We start from the raw sequence: 18355 nt of genomic DNA on the forward strand, positions 1-18355 counted from the left end.
CCCGAGGGCAAGAGCAGGAACATAAGAACATAAGAATTGTCTCTGCTGGGTCAGACCGGTGGCCCAGCAGTCCACTCACGCGGCGGCCCTCTGGTCAAAGACCAGTCCCGTAACCGAGAACAGCCCTACCTGCATACATTCTGGTTCAGCAGGAACTTGTCTAACTTTGTCTTGAATCCCTGGAAGGGACAGACTCCGGAAGAGCGTTCCAGTTTTCCACCACTCTCTGGGTGAAGAAGAACTTCCTTACATTTGTACGGAATCTGTCCCCTTTCAATTTTAGAGAGTGCCCTCTCGTTCTCCCTACCTTGGAGAGGGTGAACAATCTGTCCTTATCTACCAAGTCTATTCCCTTCAGTACCTTGAATGTTTCGATCATGTCCCCTCTCAATCTCCTCAATCTCAATCTCATCAAATTTAAACCTATACTCTCTTCTGAAGGAGTTCAAACCTCTGCCTCATGCATTAACAAAAAGTGGAGAAAAAAGACGCATGCACACCCAGTCACAGGCAAAAAAACTCCACTTTAGCATTTTAAACATACTGTCAAAAAGCAGAGATATAACATAACATAAAAATCAACTTCTAGACTGCATAACCTCAAGCATTAAATGTTTTCATGAGAGAGTCAGGATAAAGCCTACCTAGTTGGAAGGAGCTGAACATCAATGGAGTCCTGACTCTCGCATGAAAACATTGAATGCTTGGGTGTTTGAAACGCCGTTGGTAGATGACTACAGCAAAGTGCCTCGAGGCCTTTATTCTGACTATCTCAAGAAGACATTGAATGCTTGAGTGTTTGGAACGCCGTTGGTAGATGACTAGAGCAAAGTGCCTCGAGGCCTTTATTCTGACTATCTCAAGAAGACATTGAATGCTAGAGTGTTTGGAACGCCGTTGGTAGATGACTACAGCAAAGTGCCTCGAGGCCTTTATTCTGACTATCTCAAGAAGACATTGAATGCTTGAGTGTTTGGAACGCCGTTGGTAGATGACTACAGCAAAGTGCCTCGAGGCCTTTATTCTGACTATCTCAAGAAGACATTGAATGCTTGAGTGTTTGGAACGCCGTTGGTAGATGACTAGAGCAAAGTGCCTCGAGGCCTTTATTCTGACTATCTCAAGAAGACATTGAATGCTTGAGTGTTTGGAACGCCGTTGGTAGATGACTAGAGCAAAGTGCCTCGAGGCCTTTATTCTGACTATCTCAAGAAGACATTGAATGCTTGAGTGTTTGGAACGCCGTTGGTAGATGACTAGAGCAAAGTGCCTCGAGGCCTTTATTCTGACTATCTCAAGAAGACATTGAATGCTTGAGTGTTTGGAACGCCGTTGGTAGATGACTAGAGCAAAGTGCCTCGAGGCCTTTATTCTGACTATCTCAAGAAGACATTGAATGTTAGAGTGTTTGGAACGCCGTTGGTAGATGACTACAGCAAAGTGCCTCGAGGCCTTTATTCTGACTATCTCAAGAAGACATTGAATGCTTGAGTGTTTGGAACGCCGTTGGTAGATGACTACAGCAAAGTGCCTCGAGGCCTTTATTCTGACTATCTCAAGAAGACATTGAATGCTTGAGTGTTTGGAACGCCGTTGGTCGATGACTAGAGCAAAGTGCCTCGAGGCCTTTATTCTGACTATCTCAAGAAGACATTGAATGCTTGAGTGTTTGGAACGCCGTTGGTAGATGACTAGAGCAAAGTGCCTCGAGGCCTTTATTCTGACTATCTCAAGAAGACATTGAATGCTTGAGTGTTTGGAACGCCGTTGGTAGATGACTAGAGCAAAGTGCCTCGAGGCCTTTATTCTGACTATCTCAAGAAGACATTGAATGCTTGAGTGTTTGGAACGCCGTTGGTAGATGACTACAGCAAAGTGCCTCGAGGCTTTTATTCTGACTATCTCAAGAAGACATTGAATGCTTGAGTGTTTGGAACGCCGTTGGTAGATGACTAGAGCAAAGTGCCTCGAGGCCTTTATTCTGACTATCTCAAGAAGACATTGAATGCTTGAGTGTTTGGAACGCCGTTGGTAGATGACTAGAGCAAAGTGCCTCGAGGCCTTTATTCTGACTATTTCAAGAAGACATTGAATGCTTGAGTGTTTGGAATGCCGTTGGTAGATGACTAGAGCAAAGTGCCTCGAGGCCTTTATTCTGACTATCTCAAGAAGACATTGAATGCTTGAGTGTTTGGAACGCCGTTGGTAGATGACTAGAGCAAAGTGCCTCGAGGCCTTTATTCTGACTATCTCAAGAAGACATTGAATGCTTGAGTGTTTGGAACGCCGTTGGTAGATGACTAGAGCAAAGTGCCTCGAGGCCTTTATTCTGACTATCTCAAGAAGACATTGAATGCTTGAGTGTTTGGAACGCCATTGGTAGATGACTAGAGCAAAGTGCCTCGAGGCCTTTATTCTGACTATCTCAAGAAGACATTGAATGCTTGAGTGTTTGGAACGCCGTTGGTAGATGACTAGAGCAAAGTGCCTCGAGGCCTTTATTCTGACTATCTCAAGAAGACATTGAATGCTAGAGTGTTTGGAACGCCGTTGGTAGATGACTAGAGCAAAGTGCCTCGAGGCCTTTATTCTGACTATCTCAAGAAGACATTGAATGCTAGAGTGTTTGGAACGCCGTTGGTAGATGACTAGAGCAAAGTGCCTCGAGGCCTTTATTCTGACTATCTCAAGAAGACATTGAATGCTTGAGTGTTTGGAACGCCGTTGGTAGATGACTAGAGCAAAGTGCCTCGAGGCCTTTATTCTGACTATCTCAAGAAGACATTGAATGCTTGAGTGTTTGGAACGCCGTTGGTAGATGACTAGAGCAAAGTGCCTCGAGGCCTTTATTCTGACTATCTCAAGAAGACATTGAATGCTTGAGTGTTTGGAACGCCGTTGGTAGATGACTAGAGCAAAGTGCCTCGAGGCCTTTATTCTGACTATCTCAAGAAGACATTGAATGCTAGAGTGTTTGGAACGCCGTTGGTAGATGACTAGAGCAAAGTGCCTCGAGGCCTTTATTCTGACTATCTCAAGAAGACATTGAATGCTTGAGTGTTTGGAACGCCGTTGGTAGATGACTAGAGCAAAGTGCCTCGAGGCCTTTATTCTGACTATCTCAAGAAGACATTGAATGCTTGAGTGTTTGGAACGCCGTTGGTAGATGACTAGAGCAAAGTGCCTCGAGGCCTTTATTCTGACTATCTCAAGAAGACATTGAATGCTTGAGTGTTTGGAACGCCGTTGGTAGATGACTAGAGCAAAGTGCCTCGAGGCCTTTATTCTGACTATCTCAAGAAGACATTGAATGCTTGAGTGTTTGGAACGCCGTTGGTAGATGACTAGAGCAAAGTGCCTCGAGGCCTTTATTCTGACTATCTCAAGAAGACATTGAATGCTTGAGTGTTTGGAACGCCGTTGGTAGATGACTAGAGCAAAGTGCCTCGAGGCCTTTATTCTGACTATCTCAAGAAGACATTGAATGCTAGAGTGTTTGGAACGCCGTTGGTAGATGACTAGAGCAAAGTGCCTCGAGGCCTTTATTCTGACTATCTCAAGAAGACATTGAATGCTTGAGTGTTTGGAACGCCGTTGGTAGATGACTAGAGCAAAGTGCCTCGAGGCCTTTATTCTGACTATCTCAAGAAGACATTGAATGCTTGAGTGTTTGGAACGCCGTTGGTAGATGACTAGAGCAAAGTGCCTCGAGGCCTTTATTCTGACTATCTCAAGAAGACATTGAATGCTTGAGTGTTTGGAACGCCGTTGGTAGATGACTAGAGCAAAGTGCCTCGAGGCCTTTATTCTGACTATCTCAAGAAGACATTGAATGCTAGAGTGTTTGGAACGCCGTTGGTAGATGACTAGAGCAAAGTGCCTCGAGGCCTTTATTCTGACTATCTCAAGAAGACATTGAATGCTTGAGTGTTTGGAACGCCGTTGGTAGATGACTAGAGCAAAGTGCCTCGAGGCCTTTATTCTGACTATCTCAAGAAGACATTGAATGCTTGAGTGTTTGGAACGCCGTTGGTAGATGACTAGAGCAAAGTGCCTCGAGGCCTTTATTCTGACTATCTCAAGAAGACATTGAATGCTTGAGTGTTTGGAACGCCGTTGGTAGATGACTAGAGCAAAGTGCCTCGAGGCCTTTATTCTGACTATCTCAAGAAGACATTGAATGCTTGAGTGTTTGGAACGCCGTTGGTAGATGACTAGAGCAAAGTGCCTCGAGGCCTTTATTCTGACTATCTCAAGAAGACATTGAATGCTAGAGTGTTTGGAACGCCGTTGGTAGATGACTAGAGCAAAGTGCCTCGAGGCCTTTATTCTGACTATCTCAAGAAGACATTGAATGCTTGAGTGTTTGGAACGCCGTTGGTAGATGACTAGAGCAAAGTGCCTCGAGGCCTTTATTCTGACTATCTCAAGAAGACATTGAATGCTTGAGTGTTTGGAACGCCGTTGGTAGATGACTAGAGCAAAGTGCCTCGAGGCCTTTATTCTGACTATCTCAAGAAGACATTGAATGCTTGAGTGTTTGGAACGCCGTTGGTAGATGACTAGAGCAAAGTGCCTCGAGGCCTTTATTCTGACTATCTCAAGAAGACATTGAATGCTTGAGTGTTTGGAACGCCGTTGGTAGATGACTAGAGCAAAGTGCCTCGAGGCCTTTATTCTGACTATCTCAAGAAGACATTGAATGCTTGAGTGTTTGGAACGCCGTTGGTAGATGACTAGAGCAAAGTGCCTCGAGGCCTTTATTCTGACTATCTCAAGAAGACATTGAATGCTAGAGTGTTTGGAACGCCGTTGGTAGATGACTAGAGCAAAGTGCCTCGAGGCCTTTATTCTGACTATCTCAAGAAGACATTGAATGCTTGAGTGTTTGGAACGCCGTTGGTAGATGACTAGAGCAAAGTGCCTCGAGGCCTTTATTCTGACTATCTCAAGAAGACATTGAATGCTTGAGTGTTTGGAACGCCGTTGGTAGATGACTAGAGCAAAGTGCCTCGAGGCCTTTATTCTGACTATCTCAAGAAGACATTGAATGCTTGAGTGTTTGGAACGCCGTTGGTAGATGACTAGAGCAAAGTGCCTCGAGGCCTTTATTCTGACTATCTCAAGAAGACATTGAATGCTAGAGTGTTTGGAACGCCGTTGGTAGATGACTAGAGCAAAGTGCCTCGAGGCCTTTATTCTGACTATCTCAAGAAGACATTGAATGCTTGAGTGTTTGGAACGCCGTTGGTAGATGACTAACACCAAAGTGTATAGCTCTTAGCAAAGTATGTTCAATTTCTGTTCTTTTCCACAATCAAGTACAGATGTTGAAGGTTCATTTAATACTGCTAGATTATTTTGCATAAAATGTCTTTTCACTAATGTATCATTCTGGAATGGGCAGGCTGATTAGATCCTTACCATAAACTGACTCAGACCATACCAGGAATGCTGTTGCTTAAAAGTGCAGATTTATTACAAAGTAAAAGGCAGCATATGAAAAAGAGAGCAGATTAACAAACTGACAGCATTCAAAGTGTCACGGAGTAGATATGATTCCACACCCTGTGGAAATGCAGAAAAAATCCCTATCTGTCTCCCTTGCTTATCTTACATGAATTGATATATTATTAGCCTTGCATTACAATCTGTTGGAAAGTTTCTGATTGGTTATTAGCATTATCATAAGTGATCAGTTGCTCAAGAAATGGGCTGCGACATGGCAAATGAGGTTTAACGTGGATAAGTGGAAGGTGAAGCATGTCGGTAACAGAAATCTTATACACGAATACAGGATGTCCGGTGCGGTACTCCGAGTGACCCCCCCAGGAAAGAGTACTGGTTGGCAAGTCGATGAAGCCATCCGTGCAATGCGTGGCAGCGGCAAAATGGGCGAACAGAATGCTTACAATGATTAAGTAGGGGACCACGAACAGATCGGAGAAGGTTATCATGCCGCTGTACTGGACCATGGTATGCCCTCACCTGGAATACTGCGTCCAGCACTGGTCGCTGTACATGAAGAAGGACATGATACTATTCGAAAGGGTCCAGAGAAGAGCGACTAAAATGGTTAAGGGGCTGGAGGAGTTGCCGTACAGCGAGAGATTAGAGAAACTGGGCCTCTTCTCCCTTGAAAAGAGGAGACTGAGAGGGGACATGATCGAAACGTTCAAGATACTGAAGGGAATAGACTTAGTAGATAAAGACAGGTTGTTCATCCTCTCCAAGGTAGAGAGAACGAGAGAGCACTCTCTAAAGTTGAAAGGGGATGGATTCTGTACAAACGTAAGGAAGTTCTTCTTCACCCAGAGAGTGGTGGAGAGCTGAAACGCTCTTCCGGAGGCTGTTCTAGGGGAAAACACCCTCCAGGGATTCAAATAGGGTAAAACACCCTCCAGGGATTCAAGACAAGGTTAGACAAGTTCCTGCTGAACCAAAACGTATGCAGGTAAGGCTAGACTTAGGGCACTGGTCTTTGACCTAAGGGCCACTGCGGGATCAGGCTTCTGGGCACAATTCTTATGTTCTTATGTAGTTTGATTTGTTAGCATCATTAGCAAAATTAATTTTGTGGTAACAGATACATTTAATTAGCTATGTCCCTAATTAACGTGAATTCGGTGCATATAGTGCAGAGGCCTCATGCCTGGCCCGCTGTTCATTTTTTCACCTTTGGTCAGAGAATATAGGAAATACAGGAATGGCTGCTGGAGGCCTTACACCTACATCCCTGTCTCTGTCTTCCAGCTGGGGACCACTATTATAATGATCTTTCCCTGCAAGCACTGATCTGTGCTGTGCGCTGTGTCTTACTTATCCCGATCAGCAGATGTTGACGGAAATTGCCACAGAAACAGCATCTTTGAACAAAGTTCTTGGACAGATGAAGTTATACAGAAATCCTGAAGTCATGTCCTGGGGGTCTTCAGGGGAGGGGTCCAACCGGGATTCTCCTTCAATTCCTGAGTGTGAAACTTAAAAGTTATAACTATAACACCAAGGAACAAGCTCCATTAAGCAAATAGAAGAGGAAAGTTTAAGGAAAACAGAGCTTTACATAATCAGTGGCTTAAAAAATTTTTTAAATGCTATTTTCTGATTTAGCCCAATCAAATTCATAAGAAAACTTCAATTCTCACAGTTTTTCCAACATTAGGTTTTTGCGGACAGCTCTACCATTACGTGATAGATGACTGGAATGCCTTAGGGACTTAAAGGCCAAAGTTATCTATTTACATTTAAAACCAAAGTTCTTTTTATACTTTTTGCCCTTCTTGCTATCAGATTACCTGCACGTGCAGTTGGTGACAACCTCTGGGATAGCCAAAGCATTCCACAGCACTTTCACTTTACCTGTGCACGAGTGGTGCCTGCTGGAGCTGCGACTGAACGAGAATCAGGTAAGTGTTTCCGCTTTCAGAACAGGGTTGCTCTTCCTCTGGCCATCCAGGGCTCCCGCCCTCCTCATAACTTAGGGATCCTTTACTAAGGTGCGCTAAGGACCCCTTAGAGAGGAAGTTATCAAGTTGCAGAAGAAGGGAAACCTTTTACCGCCCATCGACTTACCTACAGGACTCTCCCTTTCTACTCTGATGCCGAAAAGTGAGTTCCCCACTGTTGTTACTCTTAAGCTTTTGCTGAGAGTGACTTCCTGAATTCACCTTTGTCAGCCCCACCTTCTACTTTAACCCTTTAATTGGCAGACGGTGAAAACAGCTGCTTTACTTAACTTTTTTTTCTGTTTATTTATCATTTTTCAATTAACATATCACAGAAAGGTTAAGTTAAGCAGAAAATAAAATACAATGAAAAATACAATACAAAACATAGAAACATAGAAACATAGAAATAGACGGCAGATAAGGGCCCACGGCCCATCTAGTCTGCCCACCTTAATGTCCCTCCCCTACCTTTGCCCTGTGAATAGATCCCATGTGCCGATCCCATTTGGCCTTAAAATCAGGCACGCTGCTGGCCTCAATCACCTGTAGTGGAAGACTATTCCAGCGATCAACCACTCTTTCAGTGAAAAAGAATTTCCTGGTGTCACCTCGTAGTTTCCCGCCCCTGATTTTCAACGGATGCCCTCTTGTTGTCGTGGGACCCTTGAAAAAGAAGATATCTTCCTCCGCCTCGATGCGGCCCGTAAGATACTTGAACGTCTCGATCATGTCCCTCCTCTCTCTGCGCTCCTCGAGCGAGTATAGCTGTAATTTGTCAAGCCGTTTTTCGTATGGTAGATCCTTGAGTCCTGAGACCATCCGAGTGGCCATTCTTTGCACCGACTCCAGTCTCAGCACATCCTTGCAATAATGCGGCCTCCAGAATTGCACACAGTATTCCAGGTGGGGCCTCACCATGGATCTATACAATGGCATAATGATTATTATCTGCTAACATAACACCATTATATATATACATACACATATATGTAGCTTAACTTTAACTCAAGTCCTCTTAAACCAAGATGTAGAATCGGCGAAAATTATAATAAGAAATCAGAAATTAGAAATCTATAAGATTAAGGATTGTATAGGCTGAGCTAGAAGGGTACTTATATCTGTCCTCCATTTTTCAGGGGAGCCATTGACAAGAGCTTTACTTAACTTAATGTTGAACGAGAGCAACCGTGCCAAGTAATTGGAGACGCAGATCTCCCATAAGAGCCACAGAAGAAACGTTGCTTCTGAGCAACAAGGCCAAATAACATGACAAAATTTCTTATATAGCGCAGTTACCTCGTGGTTCTGCGCGGTTAACAAAAATTCAAATACAAGAATACACGGTATTAGCATAGTTAATCAAAGTATTTGCCAAATAGATCAGTTTTCATAGATTTTCTTTTAATATTTTTTCTGTGGAAAGATTTTCTAAATGCCAGATAAGAAGCAGAGATAGAAAGATTCATACTAATTTGTTTATCCCGTAATGCTGCCTGATCTTACTAAGGAAGCGTTTATACACACATCCTTTTACAGAAGGACAATCATAGAGCCAAAGATCACGTAGATGTTTTCTTTTAAATCTTTATTAATTTTCCAAAGCTAGTGCAAAGTGCCATAAATTATACAGACATTAAAAACAAAATCAGCACTTACATTCAATTAATAACAATACAGAAGATAAATATCCCTCCCCTCCATCAATTTAATCAAGAAATAATCCAAAATGATATCCCCACCACCCACCCTCCCCGTCCTGGACATGTATAAAAATAAACAGAAAATTTAAACCAAGACAACTATGATGAATTAACAAAGGATGTCAACAGGCCCCCAAACCAAATTAAATAATTTGCCGTGCCCCAACATATCCACATTTGTACCCTAAGGTGTCAGGTCAAAAGTGCACCGGGACAAAGGCGCGAGCAGGCGCAGCGCGGAGGTGTGCGCCGAAGAAAATCACTGTTTTTAGGGCTCCGACGGGGGGAGGGCGTGGGGGAACCCCCCCACTTTACTTAATACAGATCGCGCCGTGTTGTGGGGGCGTTGTGGGGGGTTTGGGGGGTTGTAACCCCCCACATTTTACTGAAAACTTCACTTTTTCCCTGTTTTTAGGGAAAAAGTTAAGTTTACAGTAAAATGTGGGGGGTTACAACCCCCCCAAACCCCCCACAACGCCGGCGTGATTTGTATTAAGTAAACTGGGGGTGCTCCCCAACAAAACCCCCCGTCGGAGCCCCTAAAAACAGTAATTTTCTTCGGCGCGCACCTCCGTCTTGCGCTCACTTGTCGGCGCGCGCCTTTGTCTTCCGCGTTGTTGTCTATGAACCGTACCCTAAACATAAACTGGCCCAGCAAAATGGAAAGTTAGATGTTTCTGTACACCTGGCAGGGCCTCCGCGTGTGCGGATCGCCGGACTTGATGGACCGAAGGTCTGATCCGGAGATGGCAGTTCTTATGTTGGCCAATTTGAAATGATCCATGAGATGACTTGCAACAGATACAGCCAAACTTGAAGATTGCTCTGGCCTCTATTGGCAACCAGTGCCGTTTATGGTAATACTGTGTCACGTGATCGCATCTTTTCAGTCCAAAAATCAAACGCACAGCAGGATTCTGGATAATTTATTTAATTGTTTTAAAAAGTTTCCATATCATTACATACATAATTCAGTATGACAAATAAAATCAAAGAAACATTAACATGTAGAGATCCTTTTACTAAGGTGTGCTAGCGTTTTTGGCGTGCGTAAAAACTAACGCCAGCTCCATAGTGGTGTTAGCGTCTAGTGCGTGGGGCATTTTAGCGCAGCTTAGTAAAAGGAGCCCATAATCATCGGAAAATCATGTAAAATCCCCGTCAAAAGAACAATCGCAAAGATCAGATCCTAGAAAAATGCGTTTTTAATAGTTTTCTGACATTACCCTTGACGTAACATTTTCGTAATTGACCGACAAGTGAATTCCAGTTTGACCCCCGCACAGCAAAAGGCCATTTTACTGGTCTTGGCATATTTTGGGTTAGCAAGTTTCAAGTTTATTGATTTTTAATATACCGACCATCAAGGGGTATCTAGCCGGTTTACAATAATATACTAAAATAGAAATAAAAGCAATACTTGTTAAAAGTAATGTTTATAGAAAGGGAGGGAAGTGTACATTGAGGACAGACAAGACGGAAATGAGAGTGAGGATTAAAAAGGAGGAAAGGGGTAAAGTTACATTGTAGGAGATAAAAATAAAAATAAAGAAAAAAAAAATTGAAGGGAAATGGAGGGAAAAAAGGATAAAACATTGGGAATGGGACCGCTTCTTTAAAGCGGTTGGTGGATTTGAAGAGGAAAAGGTTCAAAAGCAGTTAAATGCATCTTGGAATAAGAACGTTTTTAAATTTGTCTTAAATTTATCGATTAGTTTTTCATGACGAAGTTGAGATGGCAGAGCGTTCCATAAAGTTGGGGCTGCTACTGAGAAATTGTTTTTATTCTAATCTAATCTAATCTAATTCTTAGGTTTGTATACCGCATCTTCTCCACGTTCGCGGAGCTCGGCACGGTTTACAGGAGATGTAATAGGAAGGAACTACAATAAAGGGTTAGAGGTCGAAGTATGAAAAGTATTTAGAGGACTTGGGATGCCAGATATGAAGAGATTTTGAGGACTTGGGATACCAAAGTTGGAGAGAGGCTTACATTTTTGAGAAAAGCCAGGTTTTCAGATGTTTGCGGAAAACTAGGAGAGAGCTCAAGTTCTGAAGAGGGGAGGTGAGGTTGTTCCAGAGCTCAGTGATTTTGAAGGGGAGGGAAGTCCCTAGCTTTCCTGAATGGGAAATGCCTTTTAGCAAGGGGAAGGAAAGTTTTAATTTGTGGGAGGGTCTGGTGGTATTAGGGTTTGAAGAATTCCAAGAAAGAGGGATAAAGGGAGGGAGGATACCGTGTAGGATCTTAATAACGCTAAATTCTCAGAACGCAGAGACCTCGATGGTAAATACTTTGACGTCTTACTTTTAAACAATTCAGGTATGTTTCCATACAAGAACTGATGGCAAATCGGTCTAGTTGTCTGTTTTTCCAAATATTACCCCATCCTCTTCAGTATTGTGGCATTGCGTAGGGGCTCGGCAAGGTCCGGGTTAGTCTGCTTTACCAATCCAACAGCAAAACACAAATTCAACTCTCAATCCAGTCCCTCCTGCCAACTGGTGGCTGCTGGACATTCATAAGGGGACAGTCTCTGCTCTGAGTGTCCCAGGGGATTTAATATTACAATCCCCGGAGCCTTCTCCAAGCTCTGAGGTGATTTTGATCCCAGGAGTCTCCACGTCTATCAGGCTCTGAGTGCCAATTGTGCTCCCAGGAGTCATTTTTCTGCTGGGTTCAGGCACTGATCGTGCCCTTCGAGGTCTTCTGCCTTGCCCTGAACTTGCGCCCAAGGATCTCCTTACCCTCAAGGGCTGCTCTGCTGCTGGGGGCTGATTTACTGTGTTCAGGAAAAGCCTCCTGGGGCCGTTTGCCTGCCAGATTCAGTCTCTCTCTCTCGGATTCCAGTCCTCTGGAGCCTGTGACTGGTTTTCTGCTACGGAGGGAACCCTCCCCTCTCAACCAGAAGGTTGAGAGACAGAGATCCTGTACAGAGCACTGCTGCCCGATTCAAGGAAAAAAAAATTTCGATTCGATTCGGCTTATTGAATTGATTTTTCAATTCGATTCACTTTTTTTTTTTTTTTAATGGCCACCCCCCCCCCCCCCCACCTTTGCCTTCACACTCACTAACACCAGATCTGGCAGGACACACATTTCAAATCTGACATATTGGAATCACAAAATAGAAAGAAGTGGAAATGTAGATCAGGGGATTAGAGACCTACATTTGCAGCGCCTACCTTTGACGAGACTCGCATCTACGGAGGCTCCTAATGGCGTCTATGGTCACCTCTGGCATCAACCACGCCTAAAGTGGCCTTAGGCATCGCAAGGCGCCTCCTTAGTTGGGACAACGGTGCTGTTTTGGCCTCCATTTTTAAGAATCTTAAGATGGTTGTGTTTTAATGGATGTTATTACTTGGAGATGATACCAACAGAATGTCCTCTATAGATTTTCTCCAAGTTGACCACAATTCAACTACAATCTATTATTTGTTACTTAATGCGTGCTTCCAAACCGTTACATTCAAAACCGGCCTCAGAAACGCCCTTCCACCGTCCAGAAGAACTTTCACTGCGGCAAGCTTTACGGGTTGAATCTTCACTGGCCTTTCTTTCTTTCCAAGAAATTATTAAACTTCTAAATTTAAGAAGATAAGAATAGCCTTACTGGGTCAGATCCCAGTTGTTTGAATCCCAAGCACTTATCTACCTTCACCAATATTATCAATAGTTTCAATTGGCACTCTTTGTACTTATCTTAATAATTATGACCTGGGAGGGCTGGATCCGACACGTTTCTCCAAAGCTTGATCGAGGATCCTCCCCCCGAGTCATTGTCGTCATTCGACTCTCCTTAACATTTCAGAGCAAGACAGAGAAAGAGAGGCCAGTGAAGATTCAACCCGTAAAGCTTGCCGCAGTGAAAGTTCTTCTGGGCGGTGGAAGGGCGTTTCTGAGGCCGGTTTTGAATTTAACGGTTTGGAAGCACGCATTAAGTAACAAATAATAGATTGTAGTTGAATAGTGGTCAACTTGGAGAAAATTTTAATTGGTTTTTAATCGGCACAGTCAATTACTGAACTGATTGAACCAATTAAAACAATTAAGTTAGGCAGTAGTAGGGTGCCTTACGGTGCCTTTTACAGAATGAGGCCCTTCTAGTTTTGAGCTGCTTGTATTTCATGAAGCTGGATCAGGACAGGGCCAAGGGGGCCAAAGGAGCCCTGTCCACGCTGGCTCTCAGCTTCGGATTTGTGACTGCAAGTTGACACATTTGTTTCTTTCTCCAGGGAAACCTGACCATGGTTTGCAATGAGGAAAGAATGTTCAGTACATTTCACAAGTAAGTTCAGAGTCCTGAGCAGGCAGGTCCAAACCTGGTTTTACCTCATGCATAAATGAAGTCCTACTCCCACTTTCCTAAGGAGCCAGATGTATTTAGTCAGGATTCTGGAATGTTGCTATTATTTGGAATCCCCCAAGAGTAGCAACATTCCATGCTAATACTACTGATCATTTCTGTAGATGTACATCAAAACCTAGAAGAGACAGTCCCTGCTCCAAAGAGCTTACAATCTAGTCAAGAGAGACAAACTGGTCAAGAAGGTGCATCAATACACAGGGCTCAGGTGGGGGAATTACAGAAGGAATGACAAGACAGATATTGGTGCTTAGAAGGAGGGTTGGGGGATGGAATTGAAGCAGCTTCAAAGTAGGCTTGAACTTGAGATTTGAAGACTGCCAGAGATGGAGCCTGAGGTATCGAATCAGGATTCCGGAATGTTGTTATTCTTTGAGATTCCGGAATGTTCCTATTATTTGGAATCCCCCAAGAGTTGCAACATTCCATGCTAATACTACTGATCATTTCTATAGATGTACATCAAAACCTAGAAGAGACAGTCCCTGCTCCAAAGAGCTTACAATCTAGTCAAGAGAGACAAACTGGTCAAGAAGGTGCATCAATACACAGGGCTCAGGTGGGGGAATTACAGAAGGAATGACAAGACAGATATTGGTGCTTAGAAGGAGGGTTGGGGGTTGGAATTGAAGCAGCTTCAAAGTAGGCTTGAACTTGAGATTTGAAGACTGCCAGAGATGGAGCCTGACGTATCGAATCAGGATTCCGGAATGTTGTTATTCTTTGAGATTCCGGAATGTTGCTTTTATTTGGAATCTCCAAAGAGTAGCAACATTCCATGCTGATACTACTGATCTATAGCGCTACAAGACATATGCAGCACTGTACATGAAAACCTAGAAGAGATAGTCTCTGCTTCAAAGAGCTTACAGTCAAGAGAGACAAAATGGACATGAAGGTGCATCAATACACAGGGCTCAGTCGGGGGAATTGGCGATAAACATGTGATAAAATTACCCCATATATCAACTCCAAAATAGGAGAAATCCATTCTAATTCCCCAAAGAAAGTTCTACAAAGAAGAAAAGCAGAAAACCCCGAGTTTGCTGCTTTTGTTCTTTATAAAATTACTCCACCCAAGTAAAGTTTTGACAGAAGCATAATAGTGTCTTGGGATGGGAGGGGGAGGTGACCCCCCTCCCCAGTTCAGAGCCAAGCCGCTCTGTACCAGCCTCCTACCGTATCTGGAAAGACAGCTTCTTTGTCTGAACAACGCTGAAATTGAAATTCCTGAGAGAGGACGCACAGAAGCATTGCACTGCCTCCAGTCTTTGCCGGGTCCCCTCGATCCTCTTTTGGACAGGGATGCTCCCAGGCTAAGAGGGTAACGCAGTCTGCATAGCCACTGCTGACCCGAGGCTGAACTGGTGACCAGAGGTGGAAGGGCCATTTGCTTCAGCCGGGGTGGGGTTTAATGTCTCACTCCAATTCTGCTCTTCCCTAGGTTTGAAGAAAACATTGTCCTGGACGACACAAACGGCCATTTACTTTTGGGGGGATCTCAGATTGCCCGCGGGATAAATGCATTCTTTGGACCCACCATTTTCCACCGTAACTGCTTGCAAACACTTTCCCAGTGGCATCCCAGGGATCTGCAGTCAGAGAGGGAAGAACGGGTCTTGCACCTGAATTACCCCGCTCACAGACACTCACAGGTATTGCACTTGAAGCCTTTTCCCATAAAGGAAACTTTGCTGCCCAGTGAGAGCTTCTGCCGTAGAGATGGAAGAACAGAATGAAAGGAATTTTCAGTGGAGAGCATCAGTGGCAGGTTTCGTGACTCGGGCTGCAGTTCTAGGTTCAGATTCTCCTCCCTCTGGTGATTATTGGACCCAGACACAGCAATGGAGGTGGTGTGCTTAGCTCTGGGGAGGGTGGGAAGATGCACTATATTTCTCTATTTTTCTATACTTGTTACTGAGGTGACATTGCATATTATAAAGTCATTTGCCTTGACCTCTTTGAAGCCCCCCAAATATAAATGATAATTAACGTTTTCTCTGCATACAATGTGCTTTGTGTTTTTTTTAAATTTTGTGCTTACCATTATGTAATAATAAAATTATATTGTGTGTATATGAAAAATAGATGGAAGAAATTGCATTACAATTAGTACTACTATTAAGGGGGAGGAGACAAGGGCGGAGCTTGGGGACTTGGTTGGTATTTGTTAGGCTTAGGGGGTACTTGGCTTGAAGAAATTGAGAAAAACTGCCCTAGGTGACTTCCTAGTCTTGCATAATGGTTGGGCCGGCCCTTCCTGTGGCATCAGCATGCTCTCACCTTGCTGACCTTTTTTTATTACAGTACAATGATGGGGATTTTTCTCCTTGCCTTTGCATTCTCTATGCAGCCTGATACCCTTCTCCTCGCCGTGCTTTGTAGGTTCCAGAGAGAAGGTTGCCAGACCTAATTAAGAGCTTGGACTTTAGCCACTGGTTTACCAAGTGCAGAATCTTTCGAGAGGAATGTCTACGGTGGCTTCAGGTGTACAAGCTGGAAGCGGAGTCTCAGGAACCAAACAGTAAGGCAGAATTCCCTTTAACCTGAAACCTCATTCAGCCTGTCCCCCTCCCCCGTTTCATGATACTGTTGACCCTTTAACAGTGACCTACACATTGATTTCCTGGTCAAAGTGAACAACGAGTTGAGGTGCTCACCTCAGCCCTTCAGAAGCTGCACTATGATTTTAGCCAAGAGACCAAGACTGTCGCGTGGATAGAAAATGATTATGGGGCACATTTTCAAAAATGAAACATGTCCAAAAAGCGGCACTTGAGGGATGAAAGCATGACCCTACCACATTCCCCCAGATGTTAAAGCCAGTCCTACTACAGCAGAAACCTAGTGGGCGATGTAGTCCTACTGTAGTCCTACTGGAGTAACCTAGTGGTAGATGTAGTCCTACTGAAGTCCTACTGGAGTAACCTAGTGGGAAATGTAGTTCTATTGGAGTAACCTAGTGGGAGATATAGTCCTACTGGAGTCCTACTGGAGTCATCTAGTGGGAGATATAGTCCTACTGTAGTCCTATTGGAGTAACCTAGTGGGAGATGTAGTCCTACTGGAGTAACCTAGTGGGAGATGTAGTCCTACTGGAGTAACCTAGTGGGAGATGTAGTCCTACTGGAGTAACCTAGTGGGAGATATAGTCCTACTGGAGTCCTACTGGAGTCATCTAGTGGGAGATATAGTCCTACTGTAGTCCTACTGGAGTAACCTAGTGGGAGATGTAGTCCTACTGAAGTAACCTAGTGGGAGATGTAGTCCTACTGGAGTAACCTAGTGGGAGATGTAGTCCTACTGGAGTAACCTAGTGGGAGATATAGTCCTACTGTAGTCCTACTGGAGTAACCTAGTGGGAGATGTAGTCCTACTGGAGTAACCTAGTGGGAGATGTAGTCCTACTGTAGTCCTACTGGAGTAACCTAGTGGGAGATGTAGTCCTACTGTAGTCCTACTGGAGTAACCTAGTGGGAGATATAGTCCTACTGGAGTCCTACTGGAGTAACCTAGTGGGAGATGTAGTGAACCATAGAGATGGGAATCAGGTCCATGCCCCACTCCAACTACTACACTTACGGTGGAATATATGAGCCTTCCAAAGCCCTCCTTAATCCCACTCTACCTACATATAAGTGACACCTACAGGCATAAGGGCTATTGGTGTGGTGTACAGTTGGTTACAGAAAGTTTTGGGTGGGTTTTGGAGAGCTCCCCATACATACCATTACCAGACATCCAGATTTCCCCAAACATGTCTTCCTTTTCAAAGACATGCCCGGGGGTCCGGATGGCTTTTCAAAACTTGGCACTTTGTCCAGGGTTTGAAAAGCTTCCCGTCAAAATGGCGTCGGGAAGGGGCATCCGCGCATGGTGATGTCATATGAGCGTGTGATGTCATCGTGTTGCTTCCGCGCATGCGTGGATGCCATCTGGGGGCGTGGCCATGGGTCCAGATTTTCCTTTGGGAAAGTCTGGTAACCCTACCCATACAATATAAGGGAGTTATGGGCCTTTTTATGTGAAGTTCACTGAGGTGCCCCTAGGGTGCTCCACTGCTCTGCTGGGGTGTCTGTGTGGCTGGTCCTCTTACATCCCAAGGGCTTGTTTTGTGGGCATTTCCTTTGGATTGGTTTGTTTTGTTTAAAATGGTTCAGAAAGATTGGAAAGGTATGGAAAATTTTTCATAAGCTGACAGGTTAAAAATGCTGGGGCTGTTCTCCCTGGAGAAGAGGAGACTTAGGGGGGACATGATAGAAACCTTCAAAATCCTTAAGGGCATAGAGAAAGTGAATAAGGACAGATTCTTCAAACTGTGGGGAGCCACAAGCACTAGGGGTCACTCGGCGAAATTGAAAGGGGACAGGTTTAGAACAAATGCTAGGAAGTTCTTTTTCACCCAGAGGGTGGTGGACACATGGAACGCGCTTCCGGAGGATGTGATAGGCCAGAACTCTGTATAGGGGTTCAAGGAGGGTTTGGATAGGTTCCTGGAGGATAAAGGGATAGAGGGGTACAGATAGAACTTGAGGTAGGTTATAGAAGTGGTCAGAAACCACTTCACAGGTTGCAGACCTGAGGGGCCACCGCGGGAGCGGACCACTGGGCGAGATGGACCTCGGTCTGACCCAGTGGAGGCAACTTCTTATGTTCTTATGTTCTTATGATTGACACACTGAGGACAAACATTGTTTGTAAGTTGTGTGTGAAAGGACCGTATGATGCCTCTAAGCCAGTGTCTCTCAAACTTTCTCCAGCCGGGGCACACTAAAGGTAGTCCCAGAAGAGCGCGGACGTCACCGTGATGACATCACACACATGCATGACATCGTCACGT

The 18355-nt window shown here is 44.3% G+C and overlaps 1 protein-coding gene across 1 annotated transcript in view; it reads left to right on the top strand.

The window, feature by feature from the left end:
* The window catches only part of LOC117362480 (protein sel-1 homolog 3-like), a 115556-nt gene that overhangs the window by 41394 nt on the left and 55807 nt on the right, over window positions 1-18355 (top strand). Inside the window, exons 6-9 of the mRNA XM_033948902.1 lie at window positions 7291-7406; window positions 13385-13437; window positions 14960-15170; window positions 15901-16039. Of these exons, the coding sequence (XP_033804793.1) occupies window positions 7291-7406; window positions 13385-13437; window positions 14960-15170; window positions 15901-16039 (519 nt within the window). The remainder of the gene's footprint in view (window positions 1-7290; window positions 7407-13384; window positions 13438-14959; window positions 15171-15900; window positions 16040-18355) is intronic.

This window comes from Geotrypetes seraphini, chromosome 6 (genome assembly GCF_902459505.1).
Source record: "Geotrypetes seraphini chromosome 6, aGeoSer1.1, whole genome shotgun sequence".
NCBI lineage: Eukaryota > Metazoa > Chordata > Amphibia > Gymnophiona > Dermophiidae > Geotrypetes > Geotrypetes seraphini.